The sequence below is a fragment of the Erinaceus europaeus genome, chromosome 14 (assembly GCF_950295315.1).
Source record: "Erinaceus europaeus chromosome 14, mEriEur2.1, whole genome shotgun sequence".
NCBI classification, from domain to species: Eukaryota; Metazoa; Chordata; class Mammalia; order Eulipotyphla; family Erinaceidae; genus Erinaceus; species Erinaceus europaeus.
The window spans coordinates 74,603,411-74,630,019 of record NC_080175.1 but is presented as its reverse complement, the minus strand read 5'-3'; the positions used below and the strand labels follow the sequence as shown (position 1 = coordinate 74,630,019).

The 26,609-nt window shown below is 39.3% G+C and overlaps 1 protein-coding gene across 2 annotated transcripts in view; it reads right to left on the bottom strand.

Moving 5' to 3' along the window:
* Nucleotides 1-26,205, bottom strand: part of MFN1 (mitofusin 1) — a 35,993-nt gene extending 9,788 nt beyond the window's left edge. Inside the window, exons 1-15 of one of the 2 annotated variants that reach the window (XM_060172008.1) lie at nt 26,056-26,205; nt 24,931-25,046; nt 22,834-22,969; nt 21,456-21,618; nt 20,934-21,058; nt 18,999-19,107; nt 16,231-16,338; nt 13,859-14,012; nt 13,431-13,498; nt 6,235-6,356; nt 4,685-4,811; nt 4,406-4,510; nt 1,775-1,877; nt 1,400-1,629; nt 917-1,069 (exon numbers count right to left, since the gene is read on the bottom strand). In XM_060172008.1, the coding sequence (XP_060027991.1) occupies nt 917-1,069; nt 1,400-1,629; nt 1,775-1,877; nt 4,406-4,510; nt 4,685-4,811; nt 6,235-6,356; nt 13,431-13,498; nt 13,859-14,012; nt 16,231-16,338; nt 18,999-19,107; nt 20,934-21,058; nt 21,456-21,618; nt 22,834-22,969; nt 24,931-25,042 (1,815 nt within the window). In that variant the 5' untranslated portion in view covers nt 25,043-25,046; nt 26,056-26,205. Of the gene's footprint in view, nt 1-916; nt 1,070-1,399; nt 1,630-1,774; nt 1,878-4,405; nt 4,511-4,684; nt 4,812-6,234; nt 6,357-13,430; nt 13,499-13,858; nt 14,013-16,230; nt 16,339-18,998; nt 19,108-20,933; nt 21,059-21,455; nt 21,619-22,833; nt 22,970-24,930; nt 25,047-25,834; nt 25,979-26,055 lie in introns of those variants that run through there. The other variant, XM_007518115.3, reaches the window with a different exon arrangement.
* Between the last annotated feature and the right edge of the window lie 404 nt (nt 26,206-26,609).

Genomic DNA, 26,609 nt, shown 5'->3' with positions numbered 1-26,609 from the left:
GCAGTGGATTTGTAGTGCAGGCACTGAGCCCCAGCAATAACCCAGGAGGCAAAGACAGACAGAGAGACAGACAGACAGAGAGAGAGAAGACTTTCGTATGAGCCTGAGGTTCTGAGGTACCAGGTTCAACCCCCAGCACCACCATAACCCAAGCGCTGAGTAGTGCTCTGGTCACTCTCCCTGTATTGCTTTCATTAAAATAAAACTATTAACACAACCAAACAAAATTAATCTGTGCTATTAATGGTAGGTTTTGTAAATATATAAAAAGTTAATCTTTTAATATTTTAGGGCAGATGACTTTGACATTTGGAAATCTAGGTAAGACAGCCTTTTTTTATTACTCCAATGTACTTTTTTTCCCTTAATCTTTGTACAACTTTTTAAAAATTAATTTATTGATTCCCTTTTGTTGTCCTTGTTATTTTATTGTAGTAGTTGTTATTGATGTCATCATTATTGGATAGGACAGAGAGAAATGGAGAGAGGAGGAGAAGACAGAGAGCAGGAGAGAAAGATAGACACCTGCAGACCTGCTTCACACTTGTGAGGGGACTCCCCTGTAGGTAGGGATCCAGGGGCTCGAACCAGGATCCTTATGCAGGTCTTTGCACTTTGTGCCACCTGTGCTTAATCCGCTGTGCTACTGCCCAACTCCCGTACAATTTTTTTTACATGTTCTGTGAAAATATGATCTAGCAGGCATCACTACAGAAAGTCCTACTTAGTGGTCCAGGAGGTGGCACAGTGGATAAAGCAATGGACTCTAAAGCATGAGGTCCTGGGTTCAATCCCTGGCAACACACATACTAGAGTGATGTCTAGTTCTTTCTCTCTCTCTGCCTAGCATTCTTCATAAATAAAATATTAAAAAAGAAAGTCCTATTTTCATATATAAGAAAGGGCTATTTCTTACCACTCCTCCAACAATGATGATGCCCATAGAAGTCCTAGATGTAAGGGAAGCTAGTCCTGTTATTAAGGTGATCATGAGTTCTTCCTGTGACGCATTGTCTGGTGTTGCTGGATTGGCAGGCGCAGTAGGAGTAGAAGCTAAAGACCTAGGGAGCTGATATAATGGGGGGTGGAGGAGGGAGGTGTTAACCATTAAATACAAAGAAGCATGATTGTACAACTCTGTTATTATTATTACTGAAATGACAGGTTCAAATTTCAATGCCTGTATCTAGTCAAATTTATCTGTAGTCTGGAAACAAAGTTTTAGGAAAGTAAAAGTTCCAAAAATGTATGTATAGTGCCTACACTAAGTACTGAATGAAAATATTGGTATACCTCCTCTAGAAAAGGCATCGTATGACAGACAGCAGCTCATATATAGCAAATTTGACAAAACTAGCAGAGAAAAACCAGACAAGCAAAACAGGAAAGGATCTCATACCTGAAGGATAGGTTCTGATAACCCAAGAAGCACCCTCTGAGCATTTGTAGGGCCCAAGAAACGATGGACAAGGGAAGACCAGCCCAGGGAAAAACGAAATACAATATCTTCTTGAAAATCTGAACATAGCTGGTGGCAATTTAAATCATAGCTGAGGTCAAATTTCTTGCAGGGAATCAGTGAATGTAGGCTATTCTGTATACCTGCTGGAAGTAAAGGCTTCAAATTTTCTAGAAAAATAAAACCAAGATCATGATTATTTAAGAAACAGTACATAGTAATGCCTGAAACATCTGAAGGAAAATAAACCCGTAACCAATTCCTTAATCAATGAAATAAAGAAAACTATGTATGATGTTATGACATAATTATTACCAATAATTTCTTGCTGAGACTGAAGCATTGAGGCATTGACTTCACTGGTGCACCGATCAGCCAAATTTCTTCCCATACCATCTTCTATGTGCTTATTTAACTCCTATTAGCAATTATAAATGTAAACATTACTTATCTAGAAAATATGCAGATTTTATAAAAACTTTAATAATGCAGTAGACACTAAAAGGATTTTATCCTAAAATGGCAATTTTTCCTTGTACTTTATTTACAATGGGAGCTTCTTACATAAGCAAGCATAGGAGATACAGACTGCCATGAAGATCCTAAAAGGTTAAAATACAGGGCCAAGTGGTCCAGGAATGCATACACTGCTGTTTGGGAGGACCCACTCTCAAGGCCCCAGTCCCCACCTGCATGGGGGAAAGTTCATGAACAGTGAAGCAGTACTACAAGTGTTCCTCTCTACCTCCTTTGTCAATTTCTGTCTCTGTCTCTTTCTCTCTATATAGCCTCTGAAAACAGTGGATTTATCATGAAGGCAATTAGCACCAACAATAACTCAACGGCAAGGGGACCAGAATGTGGCATACCTGGCTGAGTGCACATTACAGTGCACACGGACCCAGGTTCAAGCTCCCAGTCCCCATCTGCAAGGGGAAAGCTTTGCAAGTGGTGAAGCAGTGTTGCAGGTGTCTCTGTTTTTCTCCCTCTCTGTCATCTCTTTCCCTCTTGATTTCTGGCTGTCTCTATCCAATTTAAAAAAATAAAATAAAATAATAAAATAAAATAAACAGCCAGAGCTAAGCAGTGCCCTGGTAAAAATAAAATAAAACACTGCATTATGAGCACAAAACAAAAAAAGGAAATTGAATCTAATTTTTTGAATCTACCAAAGTGACTTCTCTGAACCAATCACCTTTACTCCAATGAGAAGACAGATATCAGAGAACTGCTCCTCCATTCATGGAATTAATCCCTTCCTCTGCTGTCCATGGTGCTCCCATATGGTTGCTAGGACTCAAACCTACAGCCTCACTCTTGGGAAGACATGTGCTCTAGAAATGGGCTATCATATGCCTGCTGTCCCTTCCCCAACTCTCCCATGTGGCATAAGAATGAACTCAGGATCTTGTGCAAGAGTGAAACCCCTGAACACCTCCATCTAATTACTTAACTTATTTTATTATTTCTTTTTACCAGTGCACTGCTCAGCTCTGGCTTACTGTGTTGTGGGGGGACTGAACCTGGAACCTGGGAGCCTCAGGCATGAGAATCTACTTGCATAACCATTATACTATCTCCCCTGCCCTATTTTTTTCTTTTTTAAAAGAGCAAAGGAGTGGAGAGAGGAAGACAACAAAGTCTCATTCCATCATCCACTGAATTCCCATATTATTGCTCTTGGGCTGCAATATGGCTTCAGGGACTGAATCCAGCGTTGCATGCACATCTCAGACGGCCAGCCCTTCAAGTAACTTTCAGTTACGCTCTTTTTACTAATGTAGTGAGCGGGAATGAGCCTGAGGATCTCTGGTTTGTGTGTTAGTGCTGAGCACCCTACAGCCCTTTTCTACTCTCCACTCCTTTTCAGAGAGAGGGGAGAAAACCAAAGCTCTGATCTGATCAGATTAAATCGATGGGGTTTACAGTCAACAATATTTATACCCATGCCCATATTTGGAAGCTACTCTCTTCCCTGATCCAGCTTTCTGTTCCTTTCCAGCCACGACATCATCTCCCCAGACAATAACTTGGATCTACCTGCATATCAGATTTCAGGTTCAGGGGGAAAACAACAACATCAACAACAAAAAAAACTAGTATAGCCACAGGCCCTTTGGAATATAACTAAAATATGCCTACTAGCTATCTACAAAATGGAGTCACCCCCCCCCACACACACACACATACACACACTCTTCATCTGCACCACTCCAGCCTTTAAGTTCATGATTAGTCAACAACTGGTTTGGCTTTCAATGCTTACTCTCTTTTTAGCCACCAGGTTCCATATGCTAGCATGATGCCAACCATATTTCCCTGGACAGACAACCCCACCAATGTGTCCTGGAGTTGTGCCTCCCCAGAGCCCTGCCCCACTAGGGAAAGAGAAAGACAGGCTGGGAGTATGGATCGACTTGTCAACGCCCGTGTTCAGCAGGGAAGCAATTACAGAAGCCAGACCTTCTACCTTCTGCATCCCACAATGACCTTGGGTCCATACTCCCAGAGGGTTAAAGAATAGGAAAGCTATCAGGGGAGGGAATAGGATATGGAGTTCTGGCGGTGGGAACTGAGTGGAGTTGTACCCTCTTATCCTATGGTTTTGTCAGTGTTTCCTTTTTGTAAGAAAAAAAAAGCAAAACCAAAGCTCTGTTCTACTATGCATAGTGCTACCCAGTGCTCCCACACAGTAACTGGGACTTCACACACACCATGGCCTGCACTCTATAGAGGTAAGCTATCCTCTAGCATGAACTGCCCTTTGTAACTGATTCTAACAAGCAAACAAAAAACCAAAATACAAAAGAAAGAAGTAAACGAAACCCAGAGCACTGCTCAGCTTCAGTTTATGGTGGTACAGGGGATTGAACCTCGAACTCCAGAGCCTCAGGCATAAGAGTTTTTGGCATAACCATCATGCTACCTTGCCCACCTTTCACTTACATTTTTATATACTTTCAAAACACTTGGGGTAGGATGAAATTCAGAACAAAATTCATCAACCAAAACTGAGAGTCGACAAATTTCATCTGTCATTGCACATGAAACCTGAAAATATGATAAAGTTAAAGTTTAAAATATTAAATAAGGTTAACTACTTAAAACATCAAATTCAATTTAAAAAAAACAAAATATTTTTTGAAGCTAATGGGTATATTTTTAGCACTATGGAAAGTATTTCCAACCCCAGATCTTTAAACTATGTATGTTATTGTTACTCACTTTGTTTGCTACTTCCTCTGTAACCTCCCTGATTTTTTTCTTCACATCAAGTGTTAAAAGGTTCATCTGGTTCTGGATAAAGTCCAGTCTGTCAATTTGGTCTTCCCGCTCTTCCATTGCATAAACCCTATTGAAGTATAAAGAGTAATTACTATTCAGCATATATTAAAGTCCAAAAGGAAAGGCATTCACATATGTATTGAACCATCTGCTAGGAGGATACAAGGGGAAAAAAAAAGCCCCTCATATTTCTTATCTTACAGGAATTTTAATATCTTTAGACTACATATAACGTTCTCTATGCATGTGGCACCTGAGTCCACAAAGGGTTAGTAAATGGATTAAATCTTCAGACACTTCACAGATGTCAACTAGTCACAGTAGAACTCAATTACTGCTTTTATGTAAACAAGGATTGGCAAATGGTATCAAGCCAAATCATGTCACTTGCTAGTTTTTGTTAAAACGTTTCTTGGACTACAGCTATACCTATTTATGTATTTATTATACAATATGGCTACTTTTGCCCTGAAACTACAGGACTGAGTAGCTGCAAAAGAGAACAGTATAGCCCATGAGTCCTAGAACATTTTAACTATTTGCTGTAAGCAGAGACCTGAGATTGTTTTTTTCAAGATATTCTTTAGCTATTAAAGAGACCCCAGGATATAACATATGAGTCATCCTCAAATAACGTCTTTGTGGCATGTTTAGTTCAATGTTCCTTTCTTAAAAAACAACTTAATACTCAATCTGACTGCTTAAAAAAGCAACAATGGACTTTCATTAGGGTTTTTCTATGATGGGAATTTTCTACTTTTGCACACGGTATATTCCTTCAAAAGTATCAGAGTCATGAGATAAATTTCTATGAAATATGAGTGGACTTTTCAGCAAGATGACATACATTTAAAATTCCAAAGTTATGTCATCTTAAAGTTTATCTGTTATACTTTTTATCTTTTGTCTAATTGGCTTAAGTCCATTAAAGATCAATTGAACCTCAACATCAATTGGCCACATCTAGTAGCATGAAATTTTCATTGATAGTGTTGATACCTCATGTATTTAATTTCATCTTTACAAGGCAATAAGTGGAATAAAATTGTCATGTGGTGTAACATATAAGGCTACACTGCTGACCAAACTGATTAGTCTAGATTCTAGAAATAGCTTGTTTACTTACCGCCCCAACCCTGGGAAAAGTGATTTCAAGAGAGTAATATTTGCAATGAAGGTCAGCTATTTTGGAACTCTTCAAAAATAATTATTTTTGAAGAAATGATTCTTCCATTGCCTTACAGATATTTTTAAAGCCACTAGTCATCTTAAAATCACAACTTAAACAAAGGATAGTGAGATTCAAGGAATGTAATGATGTGCACAGGATTGCAGAATATTTATAGTTTTAAAACATAAGTAAGTACCACCTCAACCTACAAAGCAGAGTGTAGTTTGACACTTATTTGTAACAATTTAAATCAAAGGTTAAAAAATTTTTACCGGTACACACAAAAACAATTTTATTTTGCAATAAAATGACTCCATACCTTTTTTCTGCTGCTGTCACGTTTATTGAATCCATTATGTTTTTCACAGTATCTAGTATCTGTTTAGCTCTGATAGTGTGCTGCTCAAACTTTGTTTTCACTGCTGACTGCGAGATACACTCCTGCGAGGGGCCCAAGCCATAACACATTACTGTAATTCCATCCCAACATTTTCAGGAATTTATACACAAAAACTTGCTGCTTATAATGTTAATCAAAACAGAAACAATAGAAAATCAAAATAAAAAGTGTATGATAAACAACTTAAGATTGCAATGGTTAAAATTATATGGACTCAACACAAAAAAGGGCGTGGACAGCAAGTTCATATCTTTGTGTAATTTTACACAGTAACGTGCAATGGTTTTGATCACTACTATTATAAAATAATTATTCCTACTGTAAATAATAAATAAGGTAAAAAAAATAAAAAATAAGGTACTAATCTACATGTCTGTTAAATAATTACTACTATTTTAAAGAATAAACACAGCACTATGCTTGACTACTAGAGTATTTATTTAGATTGCTTTTAATCTGATTCTGGTCCACCTAGATTTTTTTATATTTGAAATAATTTAATGAGTTACAAATACATTTTCTAGGGCAGGAGTAGTTAGCATAATGGTTATGCAAAGAGACTCTCATGACTGAGGTTCCAAAGTCCCAGGTTCAATCTCTAGTACCACCATAAACCAGAGCTGAATAGTGCTCTGGTAGGAAAATAAATAAATAAAATTACAATTCTACATTAACAAAATTCATTGATTTATATAAGCCTGTTAAAAGGACTTAAACAGATTAAAATAATTTGAAAAATGCTTAATAACAGCCTAAATAATACTTAAGGATTTTTCACAGAAAAGTTCCTACAGTAATCACTTCTTTCTTTCCTCTTTTTTTTTTTTTTTTTTTTTCCCTCCTCCAGGGTTATTGCTGGGCTCGGTGCCTGCACCATGAATCCACCGCTCCTGGAGGCCATTTCCCCCCCCCCTTTTGTTGCCCTTGTTGTAGCTTCGTTGTGGTTATTATTATTGCCCTTGTTGACGCAATTCGTTGTTGGATAGGACAGAGAGAAATGGAGAGAGGAGAGGAAGACAGAGAGAAGGAGAGAGAAAGACAGACACCTGCAGACCTGCTTCACCGCCTGTGAAGCGACTCCCCTGCAGGTGGGGAGCTGGGGGCTCGAATCGGGATCTTTACGCCGGTCCCTGCGCTTTGCGCCACATGCGCTTAACCCACTGCGCCACCGCCCGACCCCCCTCTTTTTACTTTTTTTTCACCAGGGTTATCACTAGGCAATGGAGTTATGTGATGACCCCACTGCTTCAGGCAGCCTTCTCTCACCTTTTTTTTTTTTTAAATAAAGACAGAAAAAAAGGAGAGAGATCTGCAGCACTGCTCCACCACTTGTGAAGTTTCCGCCCTACAGGTAGGGCGGGGCTAGGAAAGCATGCTCTCAACCAGGTGTACCACTACTCTGCCCATAGCAATTTAACCCTATTACTGATACTGGGCTGTTGTCCTGAAAGATGCTATATCTCATTTGCTCGACTTTCAAGATAACTATAGTTCATATTCCATTACACGGTTGTACAAATCAGTTGTTTCATGCCCAGAATACACTAGAATAGATTACGCACAGTGGTGGACATGTTAGTAAACATTTTTTTGTTAGAAAATTTTTATTTTAAGTTTAGTATGGATGCTATTTATCATTCCCAGTGACTCTTCATTTAATATTTATAAAAATCATTGAACTAAAACTGCCTTTTCATTTCTACTTCATGGAAAGTAATTTCTGTTGTCTCAGTCGTATCAACATTAATTACTATAAAATACATTTTGAAGAGATCATGTCTTCTTTCTTTCTTTCTGGAGCCTGAGGCATGAGAGTCTCTTTGTATAACTATTATGCTATCTACTCCCACCCTCATGTCCATTTTCTAAGGTATTTTTAAAAAGAATTCAGGATAGGAGCCAGGTGGTGGCGCATCTGCTTGAGTGCACATGTTATAATGTGTAAGGACCCAGGTTCAATCCCCTGGTCCCCACCTGCAGGGGGAAAGCTTCACAAGTGGTGAAGTAGGGCTGCAGGTGTCTCTCTTTCTCCCTATCACCCCCCCTTCCCTCTCAATTTCTACCTGTCTCTATCCAATAAGTAAATAAATAAAGATGATTTAAAAATAAAAAGTTAAGAAAACCCTTTTAACATTAAAAAAAATTTCAGGATATATCATAAGTCTCTAATATTACCATAAATTTATCTTGTTTAAATTCTTCATATGTAAATAACTAGGACACCTTTTGGTAATCATTTCCTAAAGTAACTACTATGCCTTGTCAAAATTAACAGCTTTCAAACTTGAAAAGTTATTCATTTAATACTCTAGTTCCTTATGAAGCATTATGAAATAGGTTTCATTCAATCTACTATTTATAACCTTCACTTAGCCTTGATGTCTCTAAGTTGATTATTTGTTCATTTCAGTAAGATATTTATAGGAATGTCAAAGAATCACTTTTGCCACCTTAGCTGCTCACTTTAGTCTTATATGTAAAGAAAAAGATTCATTTTTACACATACAGGGCACATGAAGGTGATTCATTCTGTCAGCTTTTAAAGTTTTTCTTAATTCAGAAGTCATTGCTTTCTTTCACTGCATTGTTCTCACATTTGCTAATAGCTCACTGCACCTATCAAGTGTTGCTAGTCTTGAGATTAGTGGTAGGAAGCTACAGTATTCCTGTTAAAGAAGACCACCAATAACTACATGTTATTAAAGATTTTAGAAGTGCACACTTGGGGCTGGGTGGTGGCGCACCTGGTTGAGCGCATGTATTACAATGCGCAAGGACCCGGGTTCGAGCCCCTGGTCCCCACCTGCAGGGGGAAAGCTTTACGAGTGGTGAAGCAGGGCTACACGTGTCTCTCTGTCTCTTTCCCTCTCTATAACCCCCTCCCTCTTGGTTTATGGCTGTCTCTATCCAATAAATATATAATAATTAATTAATTAATTTTAATAAAAGAATTGTACACTTATTTTTACAACCAAAACCAAACCCTGATTTTACTTTAAATGCCTATCTCATTAAGTATTAAGTCAACTTCTACAAAATTATAATGGAAGTATAAACATATTTTTGAAAGAAAAGATTTAAAAAAAATTAAATCAATTCCTGGCAGAACATAAGAAAAACAAATGAACAACAGCAAAAAACAACCTATGTTCCTCGATGAAGCAGATCTAGATATCAGCAATGAAGACTCAAACTGTAGATAACAGCACAGTATTAGAGCTAGACTAGACAGGAAAGAAAACATCTCCAAAAGTTATTAGGTAACATGAAAACTATTCAAATTAAAAAATAAACAAAGACAAACAAGCATAAAAGAGAAACTACATAATCTTACCATTAAATATAATTATAAGACCTCACAGTGATACTTCCACCGGTTAGCAGAATAATAGGTATCAATATCCTTCAGAAATAATCATGGATATGCTAACTTATTTCTCAGGGCCCTTAACACACTAACTTACTTGTGAATTTTTATTAGAAACATTATCTAGTGTGTATCAGTTCCCAATCTTATTTTATAAGGAACCCCCAATTTTCTAAGGTGATGTTTTAAATGCTATACCAAACTAATGTAAATTCTATCTTGTCAAGAGAATTCTGTAGGTTGTTTTAAAACTTATTAAACTTTGGAGCCAAAATCATAATCACATCTCAAATAAGGCAATTTTACTAACTAAAGAAGTCAACTAGTAATCAGATGCAATTACACATTTCTAAGTACCAGTATTTATGTGCAATTAAAGCCTAAAGTGAACATGCTTGCCACATCCTTTGATGGCAGACCTCAAACACCCAATCTAACATATCAGTCACCATTTTCAGTTGATGATCTAAGTATTTTAAACTAAGAAAAATGTGTAAGGAAGTACAATAATATTGTGACAGTAGTGGAACTTTGATGGTGGGAGTAATAGGACACATACACATGTGTGAAACTATATCCCCAATGTATTGTATATCAATGTTAAAATCAAGAAAAGAGAACACCAGTATATAATATACTTTTCATATACTGGCTTATTTATCTTACCCTCTAATCCCCAATGTATTGTATATCAATGTTAAAATCAAGAAAAGAGAACACCAGTATATAATATACTTTTCATATACTGGCTTGTTTATCTTACCCTCTCAAGCCAGAATACAGACTCATACATACTTTTTCTTGCTGTATGATTTGATAGTTTACTGGAGTCAGCACAACCTTACTACAAAATAAATTATTTGCCTCCAAAAATGGGAATATTTTCCTATACAACCACAGAACACCAACTGTATTCAAAACATCTATCACTAAATCATTACTACTAATGTGAGTCCATTTTCAAATTTCACCATTAATATCACTTATACTGACATTTTAGAAGACATTTCTTTGTTACCATTAAACAGAAATATTAGAAAGACTTAATGACCAATAAAATATTTGTGCAAAGAAATGTAGATTTCTAAGCTGTCTTTAAAATAAATACCTGTCCACATACAGGTCAAAAGAAAACATTCTAATTGGCATTAACAGATTATACAGAGTATCCTGATTGATTTCCTTTAGTTTATTACCAGGTACTTCAAAAGCTCATACTATTTAGTCCCTTCTATTTTTTTTTTTAGAAACATCTTAAATGCCAAACAATATTGAAAATGCCAAATACACAATACCAAATCTTTCAGAAAGCATCAAGCTCAGTTTGAAACAAATGAATCTCAAGAAATCCATGGCAAATTGGTATTCATATTTTTTTTCGTAAAACTACCAAGAAATTATAAAAGCAAAGAAAAATTATCCAAAGGCCACATTCTATGATTAATAGAATACAAAGAAACCAATAAAAACCCAAAAGTCAACAAACAGAATCAAAGTATCTATACTGAGGTGTACCGCATCAAAGCAAGGAGCTCTGAGGAAAGGGGGGTAACAGAGGATGGAAGAGAACTGTGGGGGCCAGGTGTCTAATATTTTCTTTCTTTTTTTCTTTTTTTACATTTATTTTCCCTTTTGTTGCCCTTGTTGTTTTTCATTATTGTCGTAGTTATTGTTGTTACCATTGTTGGATAGGACAGAGAGAAATGGAGAGAGGAGGGGAAGACAGAGATGGGGAGAGAGAGAAAGACACCTGCAGACCTGCTTCACCGCCTGTGAAGCGACGCCCCTGCAGGTGGGGAGCCGGGGGCTCGAACCGGTCCTTGAGCTTTGCACCACGTGCGCTTAACCCGCTGCGCTACCACCAGATTCCCTATTTATTTCTTTTTTACCAGAGTACTTATCATCTCTGGCTGATGGTGGTGAGGGGGATTGAACCTAGGACTTCAGAGCTTTAGGCATGAGTGTCTCTCTGAATACCATTATGCTATCTACACCTGCCCACCAGGTGTATAATAAAATTTTATGCTTGTGACAATGACTGCACTTAACTTCCTCAATAATGAAGTTAAAAAAAAAATGTATATTTGTATTGAACAGAAAATACAAAAAAATTATCATTAAAACAACAAATGTAAATTTAAAAGGATATTGAGGGCTGGGGAGATAGCATAATTATTATGCAAAAAGGATTTCATGTTTGAGGCATTAAAGATTCCAGATTAGAACCAAAACCCAGAGCTAAGTAGTGCTCTGGAAATAATAATAAATCAACTGAACATTATCAAAGCTATGCTTATAGCTCTAAATGCCCTCCTTCCCTCCCTCCCTCCCTCTTTACTACAGCACTGCTCAGCTATTTTATGGTGGTGCTAGGGACTGAACCTGGGACTTCAGACTCTTAGGAATCAAAATCCTTTGTATTATTGTTTTGCTATCTACCCCACATCTCCAAAATCTTTCTCAGTACCTCCTGTGATTCTCATGCTCAGTCAGGTCTGAGAACCAGTGACTAACAGCATAACTCTTGTTCTTCTCATTCCCATTTTTTCTTTTTTCTTTTTTTTAAAAATATTTTATTTATTTATTAATGAGAAAGATAGGGGAGAGAGAGAGAGAGAAAGAAAAAGACATCACTCTGGTACATGTGCTGCCAGGGATTGAACTCAGGACCTCATGCTTGAGAGTCTAGTGCCTTAGCTACTGCACCACCTCCTGGACCACTCCCATTTTTTCAAGAAGCTATTTTGGGAAAGCAAAGGCTATACCAAGAACCAATATGATTGCTATGCAATCTAGGCAGAGCTAGACTAAATATGGATACACTGAAGATTGCCTGAGCTCTCCACTCAAATGTAGGATCATCTAGAATCTCTAAATAAAACACTAATATCAAAATGTGAGGAATAATTCTCTCTTCCCATGGCTACACAGATTAGCAATTCATGTCTCAGTAGTTCAGGTTACTGAAGTATAGTACTTCAGACATCTAATAAGCATTTCTCAAATGGTGTTAGTCAAACTATATAAGCATGGTATAGTAAAAAAGATTATTTCTTCATTTTGTTTTACATAGGAACAACAATCACATTTGTCTACTGTTACTCCAAATTACGGAATATAGTTTCACTCATTGTATAGAACAAGCAATACTAGAACACAGATTCCAGAGCCCAGCTGGTGGTACACGCAGAATTGAGTGCACACATTAGTGTGTGTAAGGACCTGGCTTAAAAGTCTCCTGGTTCCCACCTGCAGGGAGGGAAACTTCACTAGTGGTGAAGCAGATCTGCAGGTGTCTCTCTCTCTCTCTCCTTCCTATCTCAACTTCTCATTCTCAAGTAAACTTTTTTTTTTTTTTAAAGATTTTATTTATTTATGAGACAGACAGGAGGAGAGAGAAAGAACCAGACATCACTCTGGCACATGTGCTGTCAGGGATCGAACTCAAGACCTCATGCTTCAGAGTCCAAAGGTTTATCACTGCGTCACCTCCCGGACCACGAGTAAACAGATTCTTATTTATTATAAATATAATATATAAAGAATAATAAATTACAACTTTAATTCTCAATTCTTATGGATCATCCATCCTATAGGGATTTCCTTTCTTTAAATCTTACTTGTTATGTCATTAACTACACTAAATAAAAGCAAAGGTGATTGACAAAGATGGTGAAAGAGGTTGTGATTACTCTCCAATCAGTTCTAGTTTTTTTTTAATTAGCCTACCCATTTACAAAATTCCTACCTCAAAGATTTGTTCAAAATTCTGAAATTCCTGTAATCTTGCCTGAAATCCTTCAGCAAGTGCTGCACCTGTAATATAAAGAATAAGACTTAAAAGCCAAGTATAAAGCAGAAGAAAGACTTCTAGTATGCTGTTTCTAGATGTACATGTTCTTTCTTTCTTTTTAAAAAATATTTTTCATTTAATTATTACTAGGTAGACACAGAGAGAAGTTGAGAGGGAAGGGAGATAGAGAGGATAGAGGGAGAGAGACAGACACCTGCAGCCCTGCTTCATAGCTTGTGAAGCTTTCTCCTGCAGGTGGGGACCAGGGGCTTGAACCTGGGTCCTTGTGCTCTGTAATGTGAGCACTTCACCAGGTGTACCACCGCCTGGCCCCTTTCTTTTTTTTAAGTGCGTGCATTTCAAACTTTATAATGAATACGTACCACCTTCTGGCATGCCCTGTGCTTTTTGCTTTCTAGCACTAAGAACTTCCTTTGCTGAAACAAAGAAGATACGATTCTGTGCTTCTAAAGGATCCACAACTTTGAGTTCTTCCACTAAGAAGTGTAGACACCTTTCCATATGCTGTCTGCGTACCTGCAAAGCAAGAGTATTAAAACAATTTTAAGATTAAATGTAATCATAATCAATATCTACAGTCCTATACTAAATTCTATTTATAATTATTTTATAGTAATAGTTCCTCTCGTAACAAATCCAAAAACTCTTAAGTAAAGTTTGAAACCTGGCTGGCATATCTTTCTCTTAAGTAATGGTTCTTTCTTTAAGCATTTAATTTTAAACTCTGATGCACCACTGAATACTAACATAACAATTTTAATGCATTTTGTAGACAGGTTAGAGAGATAGCATAGTGGTGATACAAAAAGATTTTGATGCTTGAGGCACCTTTAAAGGTCAAGTTCAATCCCTAGCACCACTATATGCTGAAGTTGAGCAGTGTTCTGGTAAAAAAATAAATAAAATTATATATACATATAAAGTCAAGCCTACTTAATTAACTGGGTGATCTTTCCTATTCCTTATTAAAATGAGACACCAATTGGACAAGTATAAAACGAGTTAATAACAATATGATAGCAAGCTTAATACAGTAATATGTACAGTAGTAGTAGTAATCAAAATGTCCACCATCAGCAGAGTGAATAAATTATTTATTTACAATATGAAACACTGGACAGCAATGACAACTTATTTCAACAACATGTTGACATAACAATAAAAAAATGAATCTAGGGTATTAGGAGTTATTAGGGGGGAAAAGCAAAGTGATTACACAAAAAGACTTTTCATATGTGAGGCTCCAAAGTCCCAGGTTGAATCCTAGCACCAACATATGCCAGAGCTGAGCAGGGTTCTGGAGTCTGTCTCGTTCATTCATTAAAATGGAAAATCAAAACTTATTTTAAAAAAATCATTACAGGGGGTTGGGCAGTAGTACAGCAGATTAAGCACACATGCTGTGAAGCCCAAGACCCGGGTAAGGATCCCAGTTCCAGCCCCCAGCTCTCCACCTACAGGGAGGTCACTCCACAGGCAGTGAAGCAGGTCTGCAAGTGTCTTTCTCTCCCCCTCTCTACTCCCCTCCTCTCTGAATTTTTCTCCATCCTATCCAACAACAATAACAATAACGACAACAAGGGCAACAAAAATGGGAAAAAATGGCCTCCAGTAGTGGATTCATGGTGCAGGCACTGAGCCCCAGTGATAACCCTGAAGGAAAAAAAAATCGTAACTCATTATCCTTCAAGCGAGGGGTAGAAGGGTGATATTTGCAGTGTTGGAATTGGCTGCTTCCTGATCTGGATCCTTACATATGTTAAGTTTGTGAAATCTGTTGCACTAGAAACTAAGATCTGAATACGGTTTAATACAAAATTATAAGAAAAGGAAGTTTCAATAGTCAAAGTGATGAGGACTTTTTTTTCCCTTTCTTCACTGCTGGAAAACTCAGGCACATCAGATTCCACATTTTTCACTTCAGATGGAGGTGGAAGGTGAGACCACACAGCACCACTCTACCACTGGTGAAGCTTTCCCTAGTACCACGGCACTCCACGTAGCACCAAGGCTTGAAACTGGGCCCACACGCACAGTAAGGTGAGCCCTCTTGATGGGCTCTTCTTCAAAGTAGTGAAAAACTTCAAAACACTCTGGTCTCAACTACTCATCACTTCATTCTGTCACACATCCACTTTCTGTAATATTCTTGTTAAACTATTTTAACAATATATTATTACTGTTGTTGCTTGTGCTTGTTTACCAGAGCACTGCTCAGCTTTGGCTTACGGTTGTATGGGGAATTGAACCTGCGATCTTGGAGCCTCAAGCATGAGAGTCTTTTCGCATCATTGTTATGCTATCTCTCCCCACCCTCACTATATGAGAGAAGGGCGGGGAGTAGGGGTGAAGGGGCAGGCCACAGCACTGCTCAGCTCTAGCTGATGGTGGCGCAGGGGATTAAACCTGGCACCTCAGAGCCTCAGGCATGAAAGTTGTTTGGTCTTATCATTAGGTTATCTCTTCAACCCAGAAATATATATATATATATATATATATATATATTTTTTTTTTTTTTAAAAAGACCTATTGATTTATAAGGTGGGAGTTGGAAGACACAGAGACAGACAGACAGACAGACAGGATTAATTTGGGATTTCATGCTTAAGAGTTCAATGACCTGTCCACTGCATCAACTACTGGGCTGCATCTTCAGTGATATTCTTTCTTCACATAACAGAGTAGATGTTTTCTCAGATAACAATGTGAAGGAGGGGGGTGAAAAGCAACTTACATCTTCCATGTATTCTGGCTCTGATGCAGAGGCATCCCAACGATTATTCAGAATGAAAATATTAGGCTTGGAAAGTCGTTCATTTACCTTGTGGAAAAAATGTTTTTCCTGGGGAAAAAAAAAGTATATAGTCAAATATAGTATCCTTTCACTTTTAAAAGCTACTTTGTATCTACATTTTAACTGTACCTTCATTCTAATCTAAAATTCTGAACCATGTAAACCACCATACCTACAAGCTGGAAGATCTCAAGACACTGTGAAAAACTTTTCAAAGACAGCTGGAAGATAGGTCACAAGGATAAGGACTTTTCTGCTCTTGTTATAAGACTTCTTATATATTTTATTTACTTTGGAATCAGATAGAGACAGGTTATGAGGGACAGGGTGGAGACACCTGCAGCAGGGCTTCACTGCGTGTAAAGCTCCACCACCCCCACAGGCAAAGACCAGCAGCGGTATGTCATTTCAAGTACACTTTCACCACTCGTGAAGCTTTCCTTCTGCAGGTGGGGACCAGGGGACCCAACCTGCATCCTTGTGCACTATAATGTGTGCCACTTCCTGGTCCTAGTACAATTTTTTTAAAAAGTAAAACAGAATTTATTTATTTATTTAGTGGACAGGCACAGCGAAATTGAGAGGGAAGGGGGAGATAGGGAGAAAAACTCCCAGAGCACTGCTTTACTGTCTGAGCTTGGTTCCTTGTACACAGTAATGCATGGGCTCAATCAGGTGTACCCCTGACCAGCCCCATAAGGAAAATTTATGTATAAAAGTAATACCAGGTGAAGATCTTTTGGAAATGTTCTTTTTTAAGATAGAGACTGAGAAGCAGAGAGATTGAAAGAGACCACAGCACTAAAGTTTCTTTCAATGCAGTGATGAGGGCTGGGTTCAAGCCTGGACCATGCACATGGCAAAGCAGCGCACTACCCAAGGGAGCTATTTACCATATCTTTCCAGAATTTTCAAAGTAAAGAAATGTAGGCAAATAAAGAAAATTTAGAAAAGTAAAGAAATGTAGGCAAATAAAGACTACTATGGGGGGGGGGGTCATGAAGGTGGTGCACCAGTTTAAGTTTAAACAGTACAAAGCACAAGGATCACAGTTTGAGCCCCCAACTCCCCATCTGCATGGGGGTCGCTTCGCAAGCGGTGAAGCAGGTCTGTAAGTATCTATCTTTATCTCTCCCTCTCTTATCTTCTCTTGCCCTCTCAATTTCTCTCTGTCCTATCAAAAAAAAAAAAAAAAGAAAAAAGAAAAGAAATGGCTGTATAAGCAATGTATTTGTAGTATAGGCACCAAGCCCCAGAGATAACCCTGGAGATAAAATAAAAGATAAAAAAAAAAAAAAAAGATAGACTACTAGTGGTGGGTGGGTGCAGTGTGAAACTATACTTGGGCAATTTTATTATCTTGTGAACCACTAGTAAGTAACTATTAAAAAATAAAATAATAAATGAATAAAATAAAAATAAAATGCCTGGGAAAGTTGAAAATATTTAAAAAGGAAAATAATACTATACGCAAAGGCAACAAAGAATGTATATCAGAAATTTGTTTTATGGGCAGGGGAGAAGCCAGGATAGTTATGCAGAAAAACCTCTCATGCCTGAGGCTTCAAAATCATAGGTTCAACTCCCTGCATAGTAATATGCCAGAGCTAAGCAGTGTTCTGGCAAACACACAAACGAAATCATATCAGAGAGAAATTTGTTTTAACATAATGGAGTTACCACTACACAAATTTTAAACATTTATGCATTTTTTGTATACATAGGCTAGAAAAACAACTGTCAGTGCTGTTGCAGCAGCCTGGTCTGTGCTATACACACAAGGCTGTATAGACATTAAAGACACACTGACAAAACAGAAGCCTTGCAGCTAACACATGCATAATGGTGTTTAGTCATTCACATTCTTACAGAGAACAGGGCAGAGGAGAAGGCATAAGGGTTCTGCAAAAGACTCTCATGCCTAAAGCTCCAAAGTTCCAGGTTCATTCTCCAGCACCACCATAAGCCAGAGCTGAGCAGTGCTCAGGTAAAAAATAAACCACGCTTTGGATATTAAAAATCTAAACTTAACTGTGTTTTTTGGGATGAAACTAGTTCTTGATATTCTAGAAAATAATATGTTTGAGAGCAGTTTAGTGTATGTACTGGTATACTAGAAACTAAAATATAAAACTGGAAAAAAAGTCAAGTATAAAATCAAAACCTAAAGAAAAAAAGAATAATCCTGCCTTCCAGATGTGTACAGTGGAGGTGTTGTACATTATTCAAGAAACCAAAACCAGTAATTTGGATGCCCATTTCTTTTGACACTAGCAAACACCCAGAGAATGTTTGCATTACCATGTGCTTTTAAAGATTTTACTTATTAACACAAAATGAAGAGGGAGAGAGAATCAGTGCTTCATGCTGGTACATGGGATGCTGTGGACTGAACTCAGAACCCTGTGCTTCCAAATTCATCACCCTACTCACTGCACCACTTTCCTGGCCTCACTATCATCTACTATAAAACTTAAAACTGAAGGATTCACTAGAAGACAGAGCTACAAACTCCATTTGATCATTGGGTAGAAGACCATTGGGAGGAAGATCATAACTGGCCCTTCAAGTCCATAGGGAAAGAAGTCCCTTCATTCATACTTGACATCTGTTCTTTCTAATTCGTGATGTGGATACCCTTTTCAGAATTAAAAGGGACTCCATGTCATTTCCTACCACTCAAACATAGTAAAATGACAAAATCCTACCGTGTTCATTAATGTTGATTCTGAGTTTGCAACCAAAACGAAAACATCAGCATCTAAGCAAAACTTGTCAATCCAGCTGTCCAGTTCTGTAGTGACATCTGTCCCTGGACTAATGGGAGCAGAATTAAAACTAGGTTACATAATGTTGTTTTTTAAAAAAAAACTGAGTTATAAACAACCACTTTTATTTTATCTCTTGACTAGAGCACTACTCAGCTCTGATTACTAGTGTTGCTGGGGATTGAACCTGGGATTTCTCCTTAGTGCTACCACTGGGGCTATCTCCCCCCTACTGCAAAGACATTTTGAAAGACTTCTGAAATCTAAAGTAAAGGCTTTTTAGTAGTTGTTGGAATGATACTCCTTAGTTTCATAGGAGTTTTAAATTACTTTTTCATCTCTAAGAGAGCTACTATGGTGAGGTGAGAGCAAGTGCTTTGTATACTTCAATCTACTTAATATGCTGACAAGAAACTCCCAGAATCTATCTGACAACTTCAGTGCTAAATAAGAGATTAATACACAATTTAAAAAGTTCAAGCAGTTATACACAATGCAGTTCACATAAGATTTGAATGCTTGGGGGTCGAGTGGTAGTGCAGTGGGTTAAGCGCACGTGGCGCAAAGCGCAAGGACTGGCGGAAGGATCCTGGTTCAAGCCCCCGGCTCCCCACCTATAGGGGAGTCTCTTCACAGGAGGTAAATCAGGTCTGCAGGAGTCTATCTTTCTCTCCCCTTCTCTGCCTTCCCCTCCTCTCTCCATTTCTCTCTGTCCTATCCAACAACGAACGACATCAACAACAATAACCACAACAAGGCTACAACAACAAGGGCAACAAAAGAGGGAAAAATGGCCTCCAGGAGCAGTGGCATGGTGCAGGCACTGAGCCCCAGCAATAACCCTGGAGGCAAAAAAAAAAAAAAAAGATTTGAGTGCTTTTACACATAAATATTAAAAAAAAATTGTCCTCTGTTGGACATAAATATATTATACTATAAAAACTACAGTGGAAGAATTTGAAATTGGCTACATAATGGCTTGGAATATTCTTTAAGTTTGAAGATGACTGCTTAGGGCCATGGATACAGCACGGCCACCAAACAAAGCAAAATCAACTAACTAAATAGCATTATAGCTAAAATAAGTATTCTGATTTCATAGGTATCTTCTCTTTGCTATTGTTGTTAAGCTAAAACACTCCTCCAATTAAAATAAAAGTCCACTATAAAAAAATCTTTTAGGGTGGGGGAGATAGCATAATTGTTATGCAAACAGATTCTCTTGACTGAGGCTCCAAAGACCCAGGTTCAATCCCCCATACCACCATAAGCAAGAGCTGAGCAGTGCTCTGGTGTTTCTCTTCTCTGTCTGTATCTCTCTCAAAAATAAAATAAATAAAATATTTAAAAAAAAAATCTTTTAAAAGAGCTTCCACAGAATGCAGAAATTTTAACTGAAGACAAAACAGACTGAAACAAAGAAAGGGGCCAGCTTGTGGCACACCTGGTTAAACACGCACATTACAGTGTGCAAGGACCTGGGTTCAAGCCCCCGGTCCCCCCCTGCAGGGGGAAAGCTTCACAAGTGGTGAAAAGCAGGGCTGCAGGTGTCTCTGTCTCTCTCTCTGTATGTCCCTCCCCTTTCAACTTCTCTTTGTCTCTAACCAAGAATAATAAAAATATTTTTTAAAAGGTGAACAAAGAAGTGGCCATTTCCCAAATTTCTTCTATTTCTCTAGTAGAATCAGACTAACACTTTTAAGTAACTATTAGAATGAAACAAACAGAAACACATCAGCTTATTTGTTGCCTAATAATCTAGAAAATAAGAATGTAGCAACTGAACATTTAAAATGTTTATGGACTGCATACTAAAGTAACCCTTCATGGAATCAACAACAACAAAAACACCCCACAATTCACATGTAATTTTACCTGTCTACCAAAACCAGGTCATCTCTCAAGAGGGCACACTTTGCCTTTGGCCAAAACACATGCACAAGACATCCAGCTTTCAAGTTTTTGTCCATATGAAGGGCATGGGCCAGCTGATTAACTGTCTAAAGTGAGAGAAGGAGAAAATAAAATTCTATGTTATAAAGCTCAATGAAAAGTATTGTGAGTTAGAATATACAGCATATATTTTTGCAAATCACATTCAAAAGCAGATTTTAAAACCCGAGAAACCTTGAGTCCTGAAATTACCAAGTAAGAGGGGGAAAAAAAAAAAGAGTGCACACTTAGTACAGGTTACTCATCTTTCTGCAAATATAACCAGAACTGTAAACATTCTAAGTTTTACTTCTTTTTTTTTTTTTCCTACCAGAGCACTGCTCAGCTCTGGCTAATGGTGGCGTGAGGGATTGTACCTGGGACTTTGGAGCCTCAGGCATGAGAGTCTTTGCATAACCATTTTTCTATCCACCCCTGCCCCAGTCTGGGTTTTAAATATTATACCTTCACACTCTTTTTTTCATCTGACCCTTCCGTCATCAGATAGGCTTTATCTCCATCAGTCCCTTCAACACTCAGGAAACAGTTTGTCGTATGGCCGATCCCACTCGGGAGGACTCTATCCCACAGCATCGCATTGATAACAGAGCTCTTCCCACTGCTTGTCCTGAAGAAAGATACAAAATCAAGGAAACCAAAACATAGCAGTGAAACTTTATTCCTTCAATGGATCGAAAGCCAACATTTTTAGTCCTTTTTTTTCCCCTGATTTAATATTCAAATTTTCTTAAAATTTCAGACTGTACTAAAAATTAAAAATGACGATTTACATAAACATAAGCAATAGAGTAAAAACAAATCCCACTTGTCTTTATTATCTTCATTTTATTGGATAGATACAGCCAGAAATAGAGATGCTAGCGGGTGATAGGGAGAGAGACAAGAGAGACACCTGTAACACTGCTTCACTACTTGCAAAGCTTTCTCCCTGAAGGTGGGGACTGGAGACTGGAATACCGATCCTTGGGCACTGTAACGTGTGTGCTCAAGCGGGTTCACCACCACCTGGCTACCCCACTTTTCTTAGAAAGCACTCCTTGTCTATTTTTCTGCCTTCTAAAGGCAATTTCAAATTCTGTGACATTCTTTCCATTAAAGGGTGTAGTGTAATGTCCTGTATCTCCTTAAGCCTGAGCCAACTAGCTACTGCTTCCACAAATATGTATCCCAAGTGACACTGGGCAACTTCCAAGGCTGGGTCACAGGAGGTGGCGCAGCTCCTATCTTGCTCTCTAGAACACACACACACATGCTAAAACAAACAAGTTCATGTTAAAAAAATCTATCTCCTTCGTTTTTTGATTTGTCTTTATCAAATAAAAAAAATGCTGTTTAAAAAGAGGAGCCAGATAGCAGCACACCTGGCTGAAAGCACATGTCACCATGCGCAAGGACCCAGGTTCGAGCCCCTGCTCCCCACCTGCAGGGGGAAAGCTTCATGAGTGGTGGGGCAGCGCTGCAGGTGTCTCTCTCCCTAGCCAACTCCTCCTCTCCTCTCAATTTCCGTCTTTATCAAATAATTACAACATTTTAAAAGACTAGCCCTTTATTGTTGGGAAAAATGAAAAGAGGATCATTTGTAGAAACATCAAAAACAAATCTGGGGAGAGGGGTGGAGATAGCATAATAGTTATGTAAAGAGACTGATGCTGGAGATGCCAAGGTCCCAGGTTAAATCCTCTGCACCACCATAAGCCAGAGCTGAGCAGTGCCCTGAGGGGAAAAAAAGAAAAGAAAGAAGAACAAGACAGAAACAAACAAATCTAAAGACCAAAAGAAGCTGATTTCAGGAATCTATCCTTAAGAAATATTAAAGGATTACCTGCCAAAAAATGCCACTTTCATATGTCTCCGAGACAGGACTTCACCAATGACAGAAAGCTTGTTTTTATACCCCTGTATTTCGAACAGATCATCCTCAGTAGCTATTCGATCAAGTTCTGGATTCTTATATGTCACTGTAAAGTTGAAAGGGAATTATAAAAGTGTGTAAATTAATTATATCAACAGAATAAGTGCAGACTGCAGACACTGTAAGTCTCTTCTATATCCACATACCCTTTAAAAAGTCAGGGGGACCAGGCAGTGGTATACCTAGCTGAGCACACACTCTTCCATGTGCAGGACTTGGGACCAAGATCCTGGTCTCCACCTACAGGGGCTAAGTTTCACAAGTGGTGAAGCAGAGCTCTCCCTTTCTCTCAATTTCTCTGTCTTATAAAATAAAGTAGATGAATAAATAAAAATGCCCATGGTATCTGCGTATTCGGTAAAAGGTTAATGCTTCTTTGTAATAGGTTACAGAATCCTGCCCAAAAGAATCACCAAATTATTAAAAACTGAGTGGGCTTGGACAAAAGGGTATAAAAATAATGAGTTATTATTCATCCGGGTCTCAAAAATACAAAGTATTTAAGACAAAAAAAAAGGCATTTATGGATAGAAAAACTGCCTAATATAGGGCTGGCAGAATAGCTCACTTGGATAATGTGTGCAACCCAGCCCCCACTGCACTGAAGAAAGCTGCAGAATTTCTCCTTTTCTATTTGAAATAGCCTGGAGTGGAGGAAAACACACACACACACACACACACACACACAAACACACACACTATTGCCCACTATATATTTGCCTGTTACCAGTCCATCTTGACTAGATCATTGAAATCATGAGCTGATACGAGGGATCCACACAGTAAGAAGGAATGAGGATTAAATGAGCACTTCCAAGAAAGAGCTGATTCAAGATTTTCAAGCAACATAAAATTTTGCTACCTCATTACTTCCTGTCTGCTTCCCATACTGATGTAACCAAACAGCTCATTTAACATGGCAAGACAAATCACAAAGAGAATGGCAATGCATATCCCACTCCCGTCAGGTTTGGGGAAAACTACAATGACTTACTCATCTGACAAGTGATTGGGATAAGGAGCATGGGAGGAGGCGCATTGGATCCTTAAGCATGCGGTCCTGAGTTGATCTCCTGCATCACAAATGCCAGAGTGATGGTCTGATTCTCTCTCACTCTCCCATTAGTAAACAAATCTTTAAAAAACAGGTAGATGGCTGGGGAGAGATAGTGCAGTGGCTATGTAAAATGTCTTTCATTCCTGAGGCACCAAAGGTCCCAGGTTCATTCAGGCAAAATTAAATATAAAAACACTTGGGGGGGGGGTAAAGGAAAATCTTACTTTTTAAAGATTTTTTTTTTTAAAGACGATATTTATTTATGAGAAAGATAGGAGGGAGAGAGAGAGAAAGAACCAGTCATCACTCTAGTACATGTGCTGCTGGGGATCAAACTCAGGACTTCATGCTTGAAAGTATAATGCTTTATCCACTGTGCCACCTCCTAGACCACTTTTTAAAATTTTTTTAGAAGTTTTTTTTTAAATCTTTATTTATAGGATAGAGATAGTCAGAAACTGAAAGAGAGAGAGACACCTGTAACACTGCTTTTTACCATTTGCAAGGCTTTCCCCTTGTAGGTGGGGACAGGGGGCTCAAACCCCCATCCTTAGGCACTGTAACATGTGTGCTCAACCAGGTGCGCCACCATCCGGCCCCCCTTTTTAGATTTAAAAAAAAAAATTATAGGACAAAGAGAAATTGAGAGGGGTAGAGAAGATAGAGAGGGAGAGAGAGAGAAAAAGACAAGAGACACCTGTAGCACTGCTTCACTGCCCCTGAAGCCAGGGACCAGGGCTTTGAACTTTTGTGCACCTAAGCAGGTTCGACACTACCCAACCACATTTATTTCTTACTTGTATTTCTTTACTCTTGTTTTTAGAGTTATTCAATCTTCTTTTATAGATTTTATTCAGCACAGAGAACTATATGCTATATGTGTGTTCTTTTGGTAACTAGGGTTTAGAGAGTAAAGCATCTTCATAACTTCCAACAGTTTAGAAACTAACCTTCAACAAAATGTAATCCTTCAGTCACAAACTCCAGTAACTGGCCAAAAATAGCAGTGATTGCCTTCTTGGCCAGCACAAAGTGCTTCAGTGGAGAAGTGGATTCTGCCATTATTCTGGGGGAGAGGGAAATAAAAAGGTAGAAAAGTTACATGGAGATAGGACATGTGAAGGAATTAATGACACTTTCCAAAGACGCTGAGTCTCCAGTGCAAAATTTAAACTGCCAAAATATCCCCCACCCTGCCCTGAGCAAATACTTCAATTATGTACTTCTCAAACTACCTTTAGATACCTAAGAGATGGAGATTGGGTGGGGAAGAAGGTATGGCCAGATAATTAAAAAAAAAAAAAAAAAAGAACAACAAAAACTACTTCTGAGGCTTGGGAGACAGCATGCAAAAAAAAAAAAAAGTCTTAAGCCTGAGTCTCCCAGATGCCTGGTTCTGTCCCTGACACCCCCATAAACCAGAGCTGAGCAGTGAAGCAAACAGAGTTCCCTACTTCTGATTGACAGCTTGTTGAAAATAAGTCAGATTTCCCGACTTAAACCTGGTTGCAGTTTCTTTTTTTTTCTGTCGCTTTGGCGAAGATGAAACTCAGTGCGTGTTGGCTACAGTGTGACTGCAAGTGACACTTGGGTCGAGTGGGAAACCGCGAGCGAGAAGTTGAGGAAACTGCAGCGAACTAAGCGCCGCGAAAGAAAGTTGCTCGGGTTGCACAGGGGGACATGCCTGAAAGCCTGTGCTCGGGCGGGGAGAAGCAAGAAGGCCTGCGGAGAGCCAGGAAACCGCAAGGATTGCGGGGTGCACAGCCATCCACTCCCCTCTTGGCAGCAACCCCGCGCCGCCCCGAACGCCGCGATCGCGCAGGACGCTGCCGGCCGCCCAGCGCCGACACCCACCTCGGGACCGGCCTCCCCGGCCTTCCTCCCCCGACTCGCGGCCGCCCCGCCTCGGCCTCGCGGGCTCCGCGGGCCCGGCCCGGCCCGGCCGCCGCCGCCACCGTCGCCGCGCTCGCTCCTCTCCCGCCCCTGGGCCGCGGGGCCTCGTCACCGCGCGCCCGGCCGCCGAAGGTCACCCCGAGCCGAGAGGACCCAGCGGCGACCGGGCAGCTGACACTCACGCTGTCCCGGCTCCGACTCGTCACCCGGCAACGGCGGCTGTGCCCCAGCTCTCAGGCCGCCTCATTCTCCCCGGAGAGGCTGGGACGCCCGGAGGAGAGGAAAAGAGGAGGAACGGGGGGGGGGGGGGGGCGGAGACTTCCGGTCTCCTGTCCATTTGGGTTTTGTTTGGCTTCCTGGCCGGAAGTGTATCGAAGGTCAATCCGCCATTATTCTAAAGGGCAGAAGTCAAAGCAATTGTGGGCATGGAATGCTACCAGAAAAAAGGTTTTAGCTTCCACTCTACAACACACACACAAACACCACACACACACACACACACACACACACACACACACACACACACACACACACACACACACACACCCCACACACACCCCACACACACACCACACACACACACACACACACACACACACACACACACCACACACACTCTCTCTCTGTCTCTGTCTCTCTCCCTCTCTCCCCCTCCCCCTCTCTATTTTGGGCATAACATGCAGCCAGTAACTGAGTTGGGGAGGTATCATAGTGATTATGCAAAAAAGACTTTCAT